Genomic DNA, 18750 nt, shown 5'->3' on the forward strand with positions numbered 1-18750 from the left:
ATGTAAACCAGTACTCCATTTTTAGTTTTCTTAATTTGATTAAAATAGTTGTTAAACTGTTAATATTCCTTTTTTATGAATATTTGCATAAAAACTATATTTATTTTCGGGGTTCATCTACGTTTTCACGGTTTTTTACTATGAGACGTGAACTCAATTATTAGCTCTCATTAACGCGCTATGTTTGTGTCTGCCATGTGGTTTGTGGCGCATGTAAGTTTCCACTCCTAACACCGTGCCGGCGGAGCTTTATCAATCACAATCTGCTTTAATTGCAGCTCTTAGACTCCGCCCTAAGCATCTCTACTCTGGAGCACGCTGCGCTCCAAAACGAGCGCCCCCCTTCACGTCGGCAGCGTCCAATCAGCTCTGTCAGAGCCGTTGACCGTAGCGATGTATGTGTTGTGTGGTAGATGCAGCTACGAGCGAGGCTAGACAGGCAGTATGGCGGAGGAGGGCAGTGTGTACGAGTTAGAGGGGCTCGAGAAACAATTACAGACTTTGTTGAGCCGATACTCGAGCGAAGACTTGAGAGCCGACAGTAAACCTTTCTGTTCTGACTTTCGCAAGGTAAGGAGATGAAGCTGAAGTTGCTGACAGGCTTGTTGTCGAAGATAAGAGCGTTTATGTTAGCCGACTCCCCTCCCCCAGAAGTGGCCGTTACACCACTAGCATTAGCGGCTAGCATCGTTAGCAGCGAGCTAACAAGTCGTAGACGGCCTAAAAACAGAAATATCTCATTAACACATGCCAAATAACCCGCCATATAACCCACACTCTAATTCAGACGATGATACTAAACCGTACGAGCAGGAAAACAGCCATATTTTAACAAAGGCTTATCACTGCATAGCTAGAGAGCTAACTCGGCTAATCAGCTGCCAAGCTAGCCCAAACTTAGCATAGTTAACACGGTGAATGTTTACCAAACTATCGATTGGGCAACTTTGCGAGGTTTGCGACGCATTTAACAGTCATTCCACCAGCAATAACACTATCTAACCTTGATTTAGCTCTGATTTAACGTTGCCCTGGGATGAAAATCGTCATTATTAAAACATTGACCATCAAATCTAACTTCAAATGTGGCTTAATGACCTGTCACAACAGCTACAGGACTCTAGCTCCTCAGATGTACCATTTTAATGATAAAACAACCAAAACTCATGTGATGCTATCAAAGCCTAAAACACCACGCAGTTTTATAACAATAGGTATATAACCAGCATGTACGTACTTTAAGTATATTTGAATGTCACCTTATGGGGTTTGCTTGTTTTTGCATGTTGCAGAAAATGGTTGTCAACGATGTTCAGGTCAATTAAATTACAAAATATTAAGAAATGTAATGTAAAAATATTATTTTTAGCTACTGGTTTATTTCTCCACCATTAAAATTTAATTTCAAGGTTCATATAATCATGAAAACTCAGCCTCAGCATCCAGAAATGCTCAATAAATGCCCATTTTTAGTTATGATGCTTTAATAAGGTGTGCTAGTTTAAGTGTCATTGCAAAGGCGTGAGAATATAATTGTTGACAGCTAACATTCACAGGATTCCAGTGGTGCTCATGGAGATGTCTTCTTTCTCCACCGTTAGAGGGCAATGTAGGCCCTTTGAATTTAAGAGATTAGACAGATTGGGTTTTGTACAAAGCAGTATTAAATGTAGGGATGCACAAGATTGGATTTGTGCTGATCTCAAATGTGCTAGTAAAGATAGTGGTATCTCAATGGTGTATTTCTGACTGGAATCCAAAGTGCTCAAAACTAACTTTCAAGCATCATGATGAAGAAAGAAACTTTGGTCCTTGAACTCTCTTTAAAGTTTTTCATACATCATCTGATATATACAGCTGATATAGATGGATATTTATATTATTTGTAAACGTTAGCAGAAATGTTCATATCTGCCAGTCCTGATATTGTACTTATGATATTGTCCATCCCTATTAAATGTGAGGTTGGGGTTGTAAGGGGAGGCACTGGAGAGAATCTGCAGTTTGTTTATCAGAATGCTCTACAGTGTTATGTTGTCACACAATCAGCGTTTTAAAATTCAGTCTGGTACTTGTTAAATCGCAGTATAGAATCTGAATTAGCCAAAACAGGTGGTCCAGACACCAACCATTGGGTAACTGCCTTTTTCGGTTTTTTTAAATGTGCAGACAAACTCCTGCGTACTTTCCAAACTGCAAGTACCTCAACATATTTGTGCAATTTAGACAGAATGCAGTTTCCCCAGTAAATTTTGATGGATTTGTTCCTGTACAGTGTATTTGTCTTAGGAAATTAGATGACTTCTAACATGTTTCCTCTTAAAAAATTTTTTACAACTTTTTATGCCACGAAGGACAAAAATAAGACATTAAAAGTGGATAGATGCACACAAACACACAAAAAAAGAATAGAACCTGTGGTATCTTTCTAATTGTAAAATACAGGAAAAATCCTGGTGTCCATAACACTTGAAGTGGAAGCGTATGGGGAGGGTGTAGGCTTTCCATTTTTCCCGTAAGTCTTGAAATATAATTTTCTGCAGCAGCAGTAGGCCTGAATGATTAGGAAAAAAAGATGTTATTGCAGGCATTTTTTCTGTATTGCAATTGCTATTAAATACACATTTTTTTAAAGTTTCTCATCCTGTGTATGTTTCAACAAACACAATCAATAATTCTATATCATAACACAGTATCACTCATTTGTTCTATAATAATACACAATATGTGATAGATAACACTAGAGCTGAAGAATTTTGAAAGAATCTGTAATTCTTAGTTTGAGTCATATTGCAAATTTGGTAGGAATTTTGTGTCGATGGAAATAATCATTTTTATGTGGTTCTTATTTTGATTGAGAAAAACATTCACAAAAATAAGAGTTTTTTTTTGTTTTGTTTTTTGTTTTTTGTTTTTTTTTTGTAGACTGGTTTAAAAAAACTTGCATCATGTTTGCATGACCTGTAGAACACAACATCTCTGCTGCAGAGATGAAAACATTATGAAAAATTTTATTAAACTGGTGTTTTGAAACCCATTTCATGTTAAAGACATATTGCATCGGCATCCTGATTTGAAAACCAACACTTTTAAGTGCACAGAGTGCTTTACAAGATTTAATATTCCCAGGTTGCCAAAGGGTTAACACTAGTAGTTAATTGGCTGAAACTACAAACACTTGTCCTTTTCTTCTTTGACATTGAATCAAGACAAAAAAGTAGCCAAGTTTGTTTCTGTCTGATTGTTTATTTCGCTGTCCTAATTGGCCAGTATTGGTAACACTTTGTTTCTGGGTTACAGTAAAAGCACACATAACAATGATGTGCATTGTTAATTTTCAGTGTGATCCATTTCAACGTATCTTTATTTTGTCTTTCTTCTGTGCAGCTGGTGGAGGAGCATGCCTCCCGATGGCAGGTGCCGCTGCCTCAGCTCAGGATCCTTGAGAAATCGCTCTACTACTTCACTCAAGCAGCCACCTTCTTCACGTCAAACTGTGATCACGTGCTCCACACACTCAGTAGTCTGGCCTTGTGAGTACACAGCTCTGATAAGCGGTTGCTTGACTGAAGTTTTATCCACAGATTTCACTCACCGCTTCAAAATTAATCAGTCAATTGCATAAATGGCACAGGTGGTATGTCTTAGAGCTGGTTCCATTAAGGTTTTCTCTGCTTATGGTTACTTGCTTTATATTCTAAATAGTAACATAGTGGTTTGTTAAAGCAGTTGTAGCCACTCCTACTGAGCGTATTAGATGTTTTTCAGTCAAATTGACGGCACAATCTTTAACTTCTAACAAGACTGCACTAGTTATATTTAACAGAATTTTTCGGAAGTGATAGCAAAACATTGAACTAAGCAGATGAGTTCACACTTTTCTTTAACAATACATCTCCAAGTAGAACTCACCTGACTGCCTTTTGTGCACATAACACTTGTGCGTAATTTCCATGGCTCTCAATTTTATCGTGGCTTATTTATGTCCATTCAGCCTTGTCTGGTCACTTGCCTTGTCTCAAAATGATGGAGAAAAGCTGTTAAAGAGGCACTGCAATCCTTTTTGTTTGGAGCAAGTTTTCCTGAATACTATGTGCAGTGAGGCTGCTAACAATACAAATAAACAAGTCAAGAGGCTTGCTGTGCCTCTTTAACAGCTTTTCTCCCTCTTTTTGTCACATATATGCTTTAAACAGTGGTGTATGAGTGAAAAAAGCTTGTAGGTTGTTGGTTAGATTGAAATGGCAACAAAATTTCTTTGCTGATATTTCTTCTTCTGCTTCAGTTTTTAACTTTAAATGTCCAGCGCAAAGCCAGTGATGCTTCTGAAATGGCAAGGATAAAAGGAGTAGTGACCAGCCTACGATGTATCTTTTTTCTAGTATGATTATATGTACAAGAGTAGTGATGCACAATAACTATTTTTTTGAACCGATACCAATAACCAATAATTTCCTCCTCCTGATGGCCGACAACCGATAATAACCGCTATATTTTTTCAATTGTTGATTTAACAAAAGAAGTTTAATTGATGTGTTTATGCACATCTCGGGGTAAGAAGGGGTTAAAATGTAGTGAGCAAAGATATTTATAACTAATTTTAACTAATATCACTTGTGTTTTTCAAAAAACAAAGAACTATTCTGACTTTATAACTGTTATTACAGTTAACTTTTTTTAGTTAAACATTTGTGTACCAAGTACAACATACACAAACAACTGACAGACGGTTTTCCCCCATAAAACCAAATGATAACAGGCTGTTATGCTTAACAAATGGAGATATTTAGGGGTCTGGTTTTTTTTTTTGTTTTTTTTTTGCTTAAGCCAGAAATAAAGCAAGCTGATGTTTTACATGAAGATTGAAAATATGCACTGACATAAGTCATATCAGAGATAGGTTAAGTATGTAAAGTCTACCGTGGTCTGTGGCTAAACTTCTGTTCCTAACGTCGATCAGACTGAATGAAACCAAGTCAAACAGAGCAGGCAGGTATACGTCTATAAAAGTAGTGATGGATCAGGAGACTGTCACTCTGATCTTGTTATAACGTTGCGCCTTTTGACTCTGGCAAGCTTTCTGCAGTTTTCAATGCCTGCTTATGCCCATGGCTGAGGCTAGTGGCTGCTGCCGCTTCGTTTTAACGTCGTTAGGATGATGACTCTTAAGTGACTTATAAGATCCGTCTAGGACTTCTTTCTACTCTTTGCGACCTTTGCAGGGCAAATTCTACACACACGGTTGTGTTATACTCCCCGTAAATACTGAATAATGCCACTGTTTTGTTAGCATTTTAGCGCAGGGGTTACTACTTTCTCTTCTTCTTTGGTGCTTTAATAGCAGGTCGTGTACTGTGGCGCCACCTGCTGTTTCGGAATATGTAGTCCTGTGAAAAGGAAAACAAATGCCAGCACTGCCTGCTGACAAAAATATATATGTTATCGGGGCTCATCGTAATGATATCGGACCGATAAGAATGATGTAATAATTTCCTGTTATCAGCCCGATAACTATCGGCCCGATAGTTATCGTGCACCCCTATACAAGAGTGCTGGTGTGGAAGTTTTTAATAGTTTGACTAATTGTTATTCAAAAGTTTATTTTGGGAGTATTTTTTTGTTTACTGTTAAAGGGAGAATATTTAAGATTGAAATCCATAAAAAAGATGTATTTGAATACTCACAGAACTTTCTTACCCTCCACAGAGTAAATGATGAGTAAAATGACGTTATTCTGGTTCCTGCTTTAAGTTCTGCTTCTTGTTCCAAGTTTCTCTTTGGTTTTACTGTGAATGAATGAATTATACTCTGTGTTGCCCCCCTTGGGACCCACTTTGCACAATGGTCTCTTTTAAAATCACACTTAACATCAGACATCACACAGCAATTGACTGGAAGACGAGGCAAAAACCTTTTAACAGTGTCACTTATATATTTGCCAGTGACATGAACACAACAAGACAGCCTTTAAGTCTATTGTTTACAGTAAGAGTAGTCACACAGACGGCGGATAAAACCTCTTTATTTATCATCCAGCTCTGCTGTAGTTTTGTATTTGGCGACAGTTGGTGCCAGTGTTTACAGACTCGAAAACTGATTGTGTTTGTTGGCTCAAGTAGCTCATTTTTTGAGCCAGGAAAAGACCTGGCACAGTGCCTGAAGTTGACCCTCTCACATCCCGACCTCTGGGGTTTCCCTTGGCTTTACCCATGTGTGTATCTTAACATCCACACATATGAATAAGAGATGTATCAATTGTGAAAATCAGAGCCTATTATAGTGTTATTAATCACTTCTTTTGATTTAAGACTCCCACATGTTTGACCAATAAAACAGATCAGAGTTTGTCTAACAGGTGACTTCTTCTCTGATGTACTGGGTATTTAAGATTGCCAGCAATAAACTGGTACATTAGAAAACATCAGCTATTTGCATCAAACATGCCACATTATTTGTTGATGATATCTGTCAACAAGGCTGATATCAGCTGATGCCAACATGATTTCAGTGCATTAATGTATCCTTTGAATTCTCAAATAAATATCACTAATATTATATGTAACTGTTTATAAAAGGGATTCATAGACGATAGCCTCACAAATTTGATCCCTTCACAGGAGTGTTTTTGAGCTGCTGCTGTTCTTTGACCAGAAGGACTTCCATGAGGAGGTGCTGAAAAAGTTCACTGTTACATTCCAGGTGGGAATAAAGTCCAAACATTTATGGATAGTTGCAAAAAATCATTTTTATGGTCTGCTTTACCCCTCAAAACAAACTGTTTAAGGACATTATTCTAATACAACACGGTGTCTTTTTTATAACTTCCTAATCCAACCCTTTTGTCTTCTTTCAGGAATGTCATTTGGCCCTAGCGAGGCTTCAGAATGTTCACTTAATTCAGGTGGAGCGTTTGGTTCAGGGCGGGGGTCCTTGGGCCAGCTCAGTCTTACAGGCAATTCTCAGCGAGTCCAGTTTACCTCAGAGTGAAGGTAGTATCCCTGAAAGTGATATGATTTGAATTTTGCATCACCTCCTTGTTCCTGTGTTTCCGTTTCTCACACTTTTCCTGAAAACTAGCTGCAGTTTGAAGCAGTTTTTCTGCCAGTGTTTTCGCCTAAATGTCATGTGCTGCTTTTCATTTTTCTTATTTGTGTAAATGGACCATCTTTGCAGCAGTAACCAAAGTTAATATCACTTTAAGATTCATTTATTCATCACAGTGCCCTAACCCAAAGTCATATCTGTGACTCTGCAGTGGACGGGTTCATCAGCTCCGAGCTGCCGGTGTTCTTCGAGCTTCGTGTGCGCTACCTCTTATCCTGTGAGCAGCGGGTCCGTGAGGCTGTGGCCCTGGCCAAGTGTTGTTCTCAGCATCCAGCAGCAGGACAGCACTCGTTCTTCCTCCAGGTCTACCTCACGTGGCTTCTCAAAACTTCACAGCATGAACGCCTGCACAGAGAGGTGGGTGCTCTATTTTAATCTGAATATTAACATGCCTTTCAGTGATACCACGCAACCATGCCAAACTTTTGAGGATGTTATTTAGGGCTGTTCTGATGCTTTCATTCTCTGTTTTTAGGTGGCTGACCTCAGCAGCAAAGATGCAATTCACATCATCTGTAATTTAGAGTGTGAGGAGAAGGATGAGTTGCTTTTAGCTCTCTGCAGAGCTTTCCTCTCCCAGCAGCTCCGCAGGGGAGACATGTATTATCTATGGTAAGAAAACTTTAACTCTACACAAACACAGCAATTTTTGACACCAACTTTTTTTTTATAATCATGATAATACATTTATTTGTGTAGCATAAGTTTAGAAAGTTCTCTGATAATGTGCAAAAACACACAAAGAAAATAGCATAGGAGCCTGAAACCAAAACCCCAACAGCAAAAATACCTTTAAGAAATTTAACATTGTTGACCTCAAGAATACAAGATCCCAAAGACAAATCATAAGAACCCAAGAACACATTATACGAATCAAGTAATTACATCAAAATCCAGAATAACCCAATTTATGTTTTCACTGAAGAATATTTCTATTTATTGCTGGCCTGGTATTGAGTTGGCTGAGTCTTTTTCGCCCAAAAGGACTTGTTCCTGAAAGTATAAACACTCCAACTTGAACCACAGCAGAAATCACCCGTGGGGTATCCCAAGGCCTAAGTCTTGGACCCCTCCTCTTCTCACTAAACATGCTCTTACCTTGGCAATATTGGGTTTTCTCTCTGTCTTTGCAGTGATCTGGTCTTGGTGTGGAGTAAACTTCACAGTCGATTGAAAACATCTAAACAAGCGCTTCTTGAGGAGAGTCATCAGCTGATGCTGTTTGCTACCAACGTCAACTCAATCTTCCCGTTCATCAGAGCCATAATGCAAGAAGTGAGTCCAAAACATTCAGCTTCTCTGTTTATTTATTTTTTTATCAGATAAGATATTTTTGGTATTGGATTCTTCTCTAAACAAATTCTTGTTCTGTATATTTCTAGCTTGGTGAAGACGGTATCCAGTTCTGCGTGGAGCTTTGTGCAAACGCCCTGAAATCCTGCCTTCCCTGTGATGTCATCACTAAGTCTCTAATATACAAAACCATTGCTGGTCTGCTCCCTAATGACCTGGAGGTCTGCAGGGCGTGCGCTCTTCTTGTCTTCTTCCTGGAACGCTCAGTTGAGGCTTACAAGATGGTCTACCTTCTTTACATGCATCCTGATCAGGAGTACCACGTGGACTCCAGCCCCATCAGAAACCACGTTCGCTTCGAAACCCTGCAGGTAAAGCATCATTTTTAAAGAAGGGACAAGGAAAAATTAAAGTTTGTTGGCTCTCAAAACAATTAGTCTTCATCATGGTATTATAATGTATTCTTTTCTATCTATTTTCAGGTTTTGAAGAAGGATCTGTATTTTGACCCAGAGTTTTGGAACCTCATTGCTTTGCGGACCAACTGTTTGAAGCTGATGAGCGAGAAGGTGGTTAGTGCCGCCCTTGAAGAAATCATGGAGGACAAATGGATTTTTAAATACTGCACCAAAGAGTTCCTTTCCCGGTCAAGCACACCGGTGTGTCAGAAAGGGAAGGAAGGGGCACTTGAGGTTGCTTCTTCCAAGAAGCGGCACCTTAAAGAAGAAACAAACATTGCAGCCAAGAGATTAAAGATTGGCCCCGGCAGACCGCGGCTGAACAGTAACCACACAAAGAAGAAGGGCAACCAGGGATCTCGAAGTTTTAGAGACGACCCGACGAAACCTTTGCGACGTTCATTTTGGCAGCTAGACAGACTTCACGACAATGGCGCTTTTGGGAGTGGGGAATATCAACGAACCACACGACGGTCAGAAAAGAACCTGCCAAAACGCAGGATTAGAAAACCTCGGTGGCTTCTGGAGGACTCAGGAGCTCTTGAGGAGAACGATAGACACTCTAAGATGAGAAGGCATGGGTTGAAGCATCGACAGCACCACCGATCAGCTGTCATAAAGCGGACTGAGAGCGCTCAGATAAAGAACAATGCTAAACACAAACCTTCAGTAAACTCTGCATTGGCAAAGGACAACAAAAATCAGAAAGGATTAACTGTGGACTCTGTCAAAACAGCCAATCCTCCACAAGTCATTCTGGAGCTCTCCTTACCCGACAACGAACTGATGGGTACTTTCAATGACGACACTTCTAACAGACAGAGGGGCCTTCCTCAAGTGCTTCTTTACAAACGAACAGTTAAGCATCCTGACTCGCCACAACCTGCAAAGACCTGGCTTGGAAAAGAGGTGATTCTAAGAGCACGAGATCCTGAGATGTTCATACAACTGCTGCACTGTTATACTCGGCGCCTGAAAGGAAAAGGCAATGGGGTGAATGTGCAAAGCTCAGTGTCAACAATCACCCGCTCTTCGGCAGCTCAAGGAAGCCCTCCTAAAGAACCACTAAAGAAGAAACTTCTTCCTGAGAGGAAAGGCGGAATCACCACACGTACGAAACTTAAAGAAAGTTTGGAAAAAGTTTCTCCACCTCAGACCACAAAAGCAGTGTTACGAAAGGCTCCAGCAGCCAGGGAGCTGTCTGGAAAGTCTGATGTTGGGATGAAAGATACAAATGCATCACATACGTCAGCCGAATGTGAAGTAAAACAAGCTCCAAAGTTAGATAAAGTCATGCAAGGTAAAGCTATAACTTCCAGAAGCGAGCTCTGTGAAGGGTCTGCTGTTGAAATGAAAGTGACAATTGCATCACAGACGCCAACTCCAGCTAAAGTGACTGAATCCCAAGAGTTAGTTTGCAAAGCTCATGAGGTAAAAGACACTGTCGAAAGCGCGACTCCTACTGAGGTTTCACAGCTATTGAGTGTAGACAAAAATCAGACTGAAGCTGCTGATCAGACACTTCTGCAAACTGGAGATGATACTCTTGGAAAACAGGAACAAAACCTTGCATCACTCTCACCTCAGGCTGAAAGTGACAAAAATCCTGTAGCCCAAGATCTTTCACATATGCCTGAGTTGCACACAAATCTCAGCAATGGCATTTCTGACATGGATGTCACAGATATCCCACCGACACTCACAAAAGAGCTTCCTGTAAACATCACCAATCCAACTCAGTCAGCCGATACTCAAAATAACACAAAGGTTTCTCCAGAACCAGCAGACCAGGACAGTATAAATGATATGTCTGCTCTGACATTAGTGACAGAAATGGTTACTGAACTTGCACCAGAGACAATTTCACATAATTTGGAGAATCAAAAGCCCTCATGTCAAGAGTACACTGCCTCTAAGGAGACCAAAGCAGCAGGCAAAGTGAGAAGTCCTCACAAAGTACAAACTACCTCCAAAGTCCCAGCACCAGAACATGGGCCATCCCCAGCTGCTAAAGTCCAAGACAATATAGTGCCCACCATGGATGATGATCCTGAGGACAGTGAACCAGAGAGAGAAAATGAGGAATCCAAGTTGGAGTACTGTTGTACATTTTGCAGTAAAGTCTTTAAGGGAAGTCGCGTTGTTGCCCATGCTATGTTCCATTACCGTAAAGACGAGTGCATGTTCTGTGGGACCATTTTTAAGGATGACCTCCTGGCAATGATGCATTTGTCTGATCACATTGAGAAGTTAAAGAGGCTCAAAGATGCATCAAGTAACAAAACACGGGTCTCTGTGACCAAAGACAAGTCCACACCGAAGACGTCCTCCAAAGCTAAGCCTGAAAACATATCTCCAAGGCATCTTAGTAGAGGAAGACCGAGTAAATCAACCATCCGTCCAACATCAGCAAGCTCTCCAGATTCAACTCCATCTGGATCGAGGAGGTTAAGATCCAGCGACAAGGCAGCAGATTGTCCAACTTTAAAAGAAAAGAAACCAAGTGAGTCAAAGCAGGCTGACAATGTACCTCTACACAAGATAAATGGGCATATTGGCGTAAAGAAAAAGATTGGCAGACCAAGAAAAGTCCCGTTAGACTCTGAGAGAATGCAAGAAAGACCAAAAGATGGACCTTTGAGTTTAACGTCGAAGGAGAACAAAGATGCACAAGTGAATTCTTCAGCCCCAGAAGACAAAAAGATAAGTCGCTTGATTGAAGTAAAAATGAAGGAAAAGAAATCCCCCCAGGTCCAGAAACCTGAAAAACAGGCTGTAAAGCCTGTTTCAGAGAAGAACTTGGAGCCACAAGAGAAACTGTGTTGTCCTATGGATGGTTGTGCTTGGTTTACCGACCTGTCAAAGAACCGCGTTGGGCTCCTTTACCACGCCCTCGAGGATCATTATGGAGAAGTCAAACCTTTAAAACTGGCGTTCCGCATCGGAAGCAGCAAATGCAGCATTTGCATGAGAGTTTTGTGGAGTTTTGAACACTTTCAGCACCACGTTGAACAACACAGACTCAGTCCTCGCTATCCTTGCCCGCATCAGGGTTGCCCTGCTAGGTTCAAAACAGGAATGGATATGAGACGCCACGCCAGGAAGCACAACCCACTGCAGGCAACATGCTGCCTCCCTGGATGTTCAAAACTATTTATTTGTCTCTGGGCTTTAAACCTGCACGAACGAGAGCACTATACAGCCAGTCCCACAAAAGTAGACAAGAAAATAAATAAGCAAACCGGTGACAGACTTGAGAAGAAACAATCTGAACATATCACAAAAGAAGGGATGTCTCCTACCACATCAAAGAAGAAAAATGAGCAAACTGCTATCAGACAAAAGAACAAACAGTCGGAGCATATCCAAAAAGTCTCAAAGTCTACTGCCATTTTAAAGAAGACGAATGAGCAAACTCTTGACAGACAACAGAAGAAACAGTCAGAACCTATTCCAAAAGAGACAATAAAGAAAACCACCACATTAAAGAAGACTGCAAGTGTGAAAGTTCTTCCTAAATTAAGAAGGCGGAACAGACATGGCATGTCAACAAGAAAACATGTCAACGCTCCTCCTCAGACCAGTCTCGGATCGTCTTTGTCCAAACAGCAAACAAAAGAGAGAAGTGAGACCCAGGAGTCAACCATCTTGAAGAATCTCTCAAACAAGGAGACCCCTGAGCGTCCTTCCAGCCCGAGTCTGAGATCAAGGCAAACGTTACAAAAAGTATCAAACCTCCCATCTTTTAAAAATCAAAAGCCAAAAGTAGTTTCATCTTCGTTCAAACGAATTATCAAAGTGAGGCATCGGTTGAAGAAGAAGCAGGTCGAAGTCATTGCAAAAAGAAGAGGCCGTCCTCCCAAGGTAAATAAAGCTGTGCATAATGTGAACAAGACTACTGGTCCAAATGGTGAAACAGTCAAAGGAAGAACTGCTCTGAAACAAAAGCCTAAAAAAGCAGCTCAATCCTTAAATGAGGGCAAAGACTTAAAGAAAGAAGAGAGCCAGCAGGTAGACAAACAAAAGAGTGTTGATAAGCCTAGAATTGCAGCAAAATCCTTGAGTGAGAGCAAAGGCTTGAAGAAAGAAGAGGGTCCGCAGATAGACAGAGCTACAGAAAAATCGATAGAGAAATCGAAGCCCATGAGGTCAAGCAGGATGTGTGTTAAAACAAACCAAGTAGAAGAAATGACAATAGAGCATAAAACCAGCCCGGCTCTTTCTGTTGCCTCCCCTTCAGCAAGCAAAGCACGGTCCATCATTGAGAAACTAAAGAAGTTGCATGAAGCAGCTAAACGCTCCAGTTTGAATCAGAATCGTAGCCAAACTGCATCTTCAGACTCTCCCACACCCAAGAAGCAGGAGGATAATGTTACTGAAGCCCAAACAGAGAGTTTAGAGAAAGTAAGTCTGCAAAAAGAGGCAGATTCTGCTCCAGAAAAGCCTGCTGAATCTGAATCAGTCATCCCACTAGTTGAGGCTGAAGTAGCAGTGGAAAGCACCGTTACGGAGGAGGTTAAGAAGAATGTAGAAGAGGCAGGATCGAGACAGAACAGCTCCGACAACTCTGCTCCTGCTGTCCAAGCTAACAGTTCAACAGAAACAACAGAGCCGCCAACAACATCAGGAGAGAAAACCCAGGAAGTAACAGCAGAAAAGTCAAAGAAATTGTTCAGAGTTAGAGAGAAAAGAAAGGTAGAAAAGAAAACCTTTGCTGCCTCTTCAGCTTCTATCAAAACAAATAAGAAGCAAAAAGTTGCTCACAACACAAGGGACAAGAAAGTGATCAAGAAAAGGCAACTGAGTAAAGATGGTAGCAAAAAACCAGCTAAGAAGAAAACAAAAGCTGAACAAACGCAAGAGATGAAAGTAGAAGGGAGATTTACTGAGGCAGAAGGAAAATCAAAAGAAGAGAATGTAATCCTTGACGGTTCCTCCGTCCCTGCAGCGACAGCTAGCAGCTCAAATGAACTGACTGGTGCTACTGAAGAGAAAATACAGAAGACTACAAATAAAGAAAAATCAAAAAAGCCTCGTGTTTTGAAAAATTCAGACCCAAACAAAGTAAAGAAGTGTAAAATTAACAAGGGTGACGCAAAGATTGTCAAGAAAAAACTCAAAGATCCATCAGAACCTAAGAAGCCGAGAAAGACGAAGATTAAAGTCCAATCAGTCATGGAGAACACAGAGGAACGGGAGAGTTTTCTGGAAGTACAAACTTCAGCAGAAACGCTTGAACACACTGTGAGAATGCCTGGATACTCACGGATGACCAATGGACAAGAGGCGCGTGAGGTTGCCAGAGCCCAGCAGTTCAAGCAGACGCTCGCAGAGTACGGTAAAAAGCCGTACCTGCGTGCTCCACCAGAAGCCTACCTGGATGAGAAGTACATCACTATGCCAAAACGGAGGAAGGAGATGTCTCCACCGTCTCAGAAGAACTTCTTTCCAGAGCAGGTGAAGGTTGCGGTGACTCCACAGAGGCATCGATGCACGAACTGTTTTGCTACGTTCAACAGTGCTGAGGAGCTGGAGAGTCATGTCAAGATGCAGAGGTGCTCTAATCTGTTTGGATTTGACTCTGACGATGAGGGTGAGTCTGACCGCTTTATTGCTAACAAGTAAAGCTAATTTGAAGCATACTCAAGCTCTGAGAACAGATTATAACCTCCGCCAAGGAGGTTATTTGATGGGGAGGTTTTGTTTGTCTGTTTTTTGTTAGTTTGTTAGCAACATAACTCAAAAAGTTGTACACGGATTTTGATGAAATTTTCAGGAAATGTCAGAAATGGCATAAGGAAGAACTGATTAGATTTTGGGAGTGATCCGGATCACCGTCTGGATCCATATTTTTTAAAGAATTCTGTACTATTGGGAGATAGGGCTAATGGCAGAGGTCTGCGCTCTCCGAGCGCTTTTCTAGTTCTTCTCAATGCACCCTTCTCTTTTTGAAAAAAGATTTGCTGAGAGCAATTGTAATCAAGATTGATCTAACACATGAATAATAAAACAAAAGACCCCAAACATATCAACTACAGCCATGAGATTTCAAACTTTCTACTTTAAATGTCACCAGATTTAAACTGGTGTAAATCACAAGTCCACACTCTTAAACTTGAAGTCTTTGGAGCTCAAAAAGGACTTGAGAAGTGGCTTAAGCTTTCACCTTGCCAATGTTAAAATATGGAGTTAGTTTTTGCCATGATGGATGCATTATTTTTTTCATCAAGAGACATTGAAAGAAGCTTTTTAGTTGTATTCACTCAGCAGAGCTCTTTTTCCTCAACCTGTACCACCAGTTATTGGAAACTTCCAAAGACTGTTAGGGATGACTTTAGGACAGTTTACTCTTACAAACAAGCATTTGGTATCGTTGAAAGCAAACTGCTGAAGCTATTAAAAAGGTGTAAAATGGTTTAAATAAGCTGAAAGCTGCAGATATATTTTGGCAGCCTCTCCTTGAAAGCTTCTAAAATGTTTCCTCATCGACTGAGGAACTAATAAGTGTGACTAGAATGAAAAGGGAAAAAGGAAAGGAAAAATAAGACAATTCATGCCCCCTCAGGAAGGAATGGTTTGATAAATGATGACTGACAGTGCATTAAAGTGTTTTTTTTTTTTTTTGTCTGCTAGGGGTAAATGTACTGCAGCAGAAGATTTATGTTGTTGTTTTTTTTCCCTTCTGTTCAGGCAACAGTTGAACATCTTTTTTGAAGTCAAACTGGATTGACATTTTAGATTGGCTTAATAATAACAGACATGTCTTTGGATCACACATGTCTCCTGGATGGATCATACCTCAGCAGATCTGGATTATCGTCTAATATCTAACTGGACGTTAACTACGAGAACTGAAAGGGTTACCTGACTGTCGCCGCAGCATGTGCCTGTAACAGGAGGCCTGTGGGGGGAAAGCATCCAGAACACAAGCAAACCGATCGACAAACTGAACCGAACCGCAGTCAGACTGTTGGCAGAACAGTTCGTACTGAAGTGCCTGCTCTGGAAACGCTGCGGCGTTTCCAGCTACTTCACCGAGGATGGAGATTGTGGCTTCGAGACTGGACTTTTGAAAGCTGTGAAAAAAAAAAAAAAAAAAGACACGCTGAGGCTGCTCCTGCTTTCACTAGGATACATAATTTCACATCAGTAAGCCATATAACGCCATTGTTTGCTTTTTGCACTGTTTTCTCATAAGTTTTCTTTCTGCTGAAAATAACGGACTGTATGATGAATGAAGCATCTAAAATCAGGCTGTTTAGCTTTCTAAGGTTACATAAAATTAAGTCTAAACTTTGAGAAGTTGTAAAATTGCTGTATCAAAGTCTTCTTTGGGAAGTTTTATGTATAATTCTTGTTTAATACTAACTGTGTCTCTTCTACAGATCTCCCTATGAGGTTGATTAGGTCTGTTCTTGTCACTATCATGAGTAACCAGTAGGGGTCAGTGATCGCCAATCTTTCTTATGGCAGTTCTTTGTTTCTTTTGCAGAACATAAGAAATCCTATTTCCTTCTTTTCTACAGGAAGTTTTTAAATTTAAAACTGCTCCACTGTATTTTTCATGCAGATCCTTCCACTTTCATACATCCAAATGTATTTCTTTTAGCAATAACAGCCACAAAACGTGCCAGTTTCCTTCATGTAAAGTTTTTTTTTTGGGTTATTCAGTCACTGTCCGTGGAGCAGCCGTCTTGTATTACTTTTAATCTGTTTTATCTTGAAAGATTATGAAAACATTGTAATTTTCTCTTCTAGTGTGAATGTTTTCCCTTATTCCTCCGAAGTATCAAGTTCTAAACAAGTGTTACGGGAAACACGGCACCAGTTTTTCATGAGCAGCAAACAGCAGGTTATATTTATTTATGTTTTATTTTCTATCTTTTGTAAATATTTGAAGAGTTACAACTGCTTATTATATAAAAAGGGGGTGTTGGAGGTGGGGTTTATATTTTGTTCTTGATGATAAAATAAAACATTTCAAATGGTGTTTTTATTTATTCCTTTCAATAACAAATTTGGGAAAAAAATGGGCTTTGTAGGGTTGGAAATGGGGCAGAAATGAAAAGAAGTGGCTGCTAAATGGAGAAAGCTAAATGCCTGTTATATTTGTTGTAGTTTTATTGTGCTCTTGGGCTTTACAGTGCAGAATTGAAGATTAGTGGTAGCTTGTTTGAAATAAACCCCTCCAAATATGCACCAGTAACCCAAGTAAGTACTCCACACTATTCATTTATTATTATAGCCCTAACTTTTGTATAAAATGTGATTTTCTTCCTCCATTTGTGAACCTGCAGGTGTAGCTACAGGCACAGACTCTTGCTGCATGAAAAATCAGTGGCATTTAAAGGTAATTTAGCAAGTTAAGTCACACCTTAAAACATGCATTTCATACACAGAACACAATGTGCTTCACATTTAATCAACCATTCATATGATCTCTAGACATGTAAAAAGAGCAGGTCTAGGTCATAAAATCCAACATTAAGTCTGGGTGCAAATATTTACATAATATCTATATCAGCAGGTAATGGCTTGGGCTACATTCACACTGCACTTAAAAGTGACCTGAATCTGATTTTTTTGCTCACGTTACTCAAATCTGATTTTTTCTGACAGTGTGAACAGCGCAAGTCACATTGAATCTGACCTTTTCTAATCAGATTCAGGCCACTTTCATATGTGGTTCTAAATCAGATGTGTATCTGATCTTTTGGAAGTTGACTGCAGTGTAAACAGGCAACCAAAAAATTCAGATGTGAGAAAAGATCAGGATTGAGCATTAAGGCCTGTAGTGTGAACATACCCTTAAAGAGTCAACTATTGGTATGATAGATATGAAAATTCCTGCTGATTCAACAGTCATAGGCAGAATACAAAAATGATTTTTAAATTATAAGCATGTTGGATATCTTCAAAAATCCAATATCATCCAAATAGAGCATTGCATTACTATGAGGCACACTAGGTATAAGAAGTATGGAGCAATGCCTCTCAGCTGATGGGTTGTGAAGCTTTTTCAGAAGAGTTTGGGGGAAAAAAAGTGCCAAAGCGTATGGAAGACCTAGGCTGTAATATCTGGTGTGTAAGATTCAGTTAAGTTGATACCTACTACCTATTTCTTAATCGAAAACGTTGGCTGCATTCTATATACAATGCAACCAGTATACCAGTTTAAAGATCACATATTTTACCCCTTTAAGACAAGTTTATATTGGTCTCAGAGGTCCCCAAAACATGCCTGTGAAGTTTGTTGCTGAAAAAAAAAACACTCCATGTTGGATTTTTGCATGTCTGAAAACCCCTCTGTGGCTTTAAATGTAATTGAGCTGTCTAATTCCACCCCTCTCAGGAAATGTATGTGGCTTAATAGACTGAGCTCTCTTGGTGGAACTTTCTTCCAAGCAGGGAGGGCCAACCAAAACTGGGGGCGGGGCTAACTCCCCACATGACATTGTGAGGGGAAATCTGAGAACGGCTTGATTCAGCACACTTTTTCTGAAAGGTGGAAAGAGAGGGAGAGGGAATGTATTTTTTCCCATTCAGGCCAGGGACACATATTTTGGCTAGAAAAACCTGAAAAGTGTATTTTGCATAATATGTGACCTTTAAAATCATAACCAAGTGTTTAATTTAAAAAGGCGGTTTTTGGACATGAGATGAGGCAAAATATGTGGGGAAAAAAAAAAAAAAAAATGAGTAAATTTCCTTCAAAATAAAAGCATATCATATACTTTTTGCAAAATATTGTTTTTAGGCACAAATCCGTGACCCACTGAAAATGGCACCACTGCACACTTTTGGGTAAATACTTGAGAACCACTGGTTTAGCAAGTGCTAGAATACCTTACGATACAGATCAGGCCAGTTTGGTACCACTGTTTAACCACTTTTC

The 18750-nt window shown here is 40.1% G+C and overlaps 1 protein-coding gene across 1 annotated transcript; it reads left to right on the forward strand.

Moving 5' to 3' along the window:
- Positions 1-427: 427 nt before the first annotated feature.
- Positions 428-16843, forward strand: LOC121506124 (zinc finger protein 292-like). The gene is made up of 10 exons (XM_041781711.1): positions 428-570; positions 3388-3533; positions 6618-6699; positions 6854-6989; positions 7256-7461; positions 7580-7716; positions 8238-8379; positions 8487-8768; positions 8880-14448; positions 15546-16843. Exons 1-10 carry the CDS (start codon positions 445-447, stop codon positions 15554-15556), a joined length of 6837 nt encoding a protein of 2278 aa, XP_041637645.1. The 5' UTR covers positions 428-444; the 3' UTR covers positions 15557-16843.
- The last annotated feature ends 1907 nt before the right edge of the window (positions 16844-18750 follow it).

The sequence above is a fragment of the Cheilinus undulatus genome, linkage group 24, assembly GCF_018320785.1.
Source record: "Cheilinus undulatus linkage group 24, ASM1832078v1, whole genome shotgun sequence".
NCBI classification, from domain to species: Eukaryota; Metazoa; Chordata; class Actinopteri; order Labriformes; family Labridae; genus Cheilinus; species Cheilinus undulatus.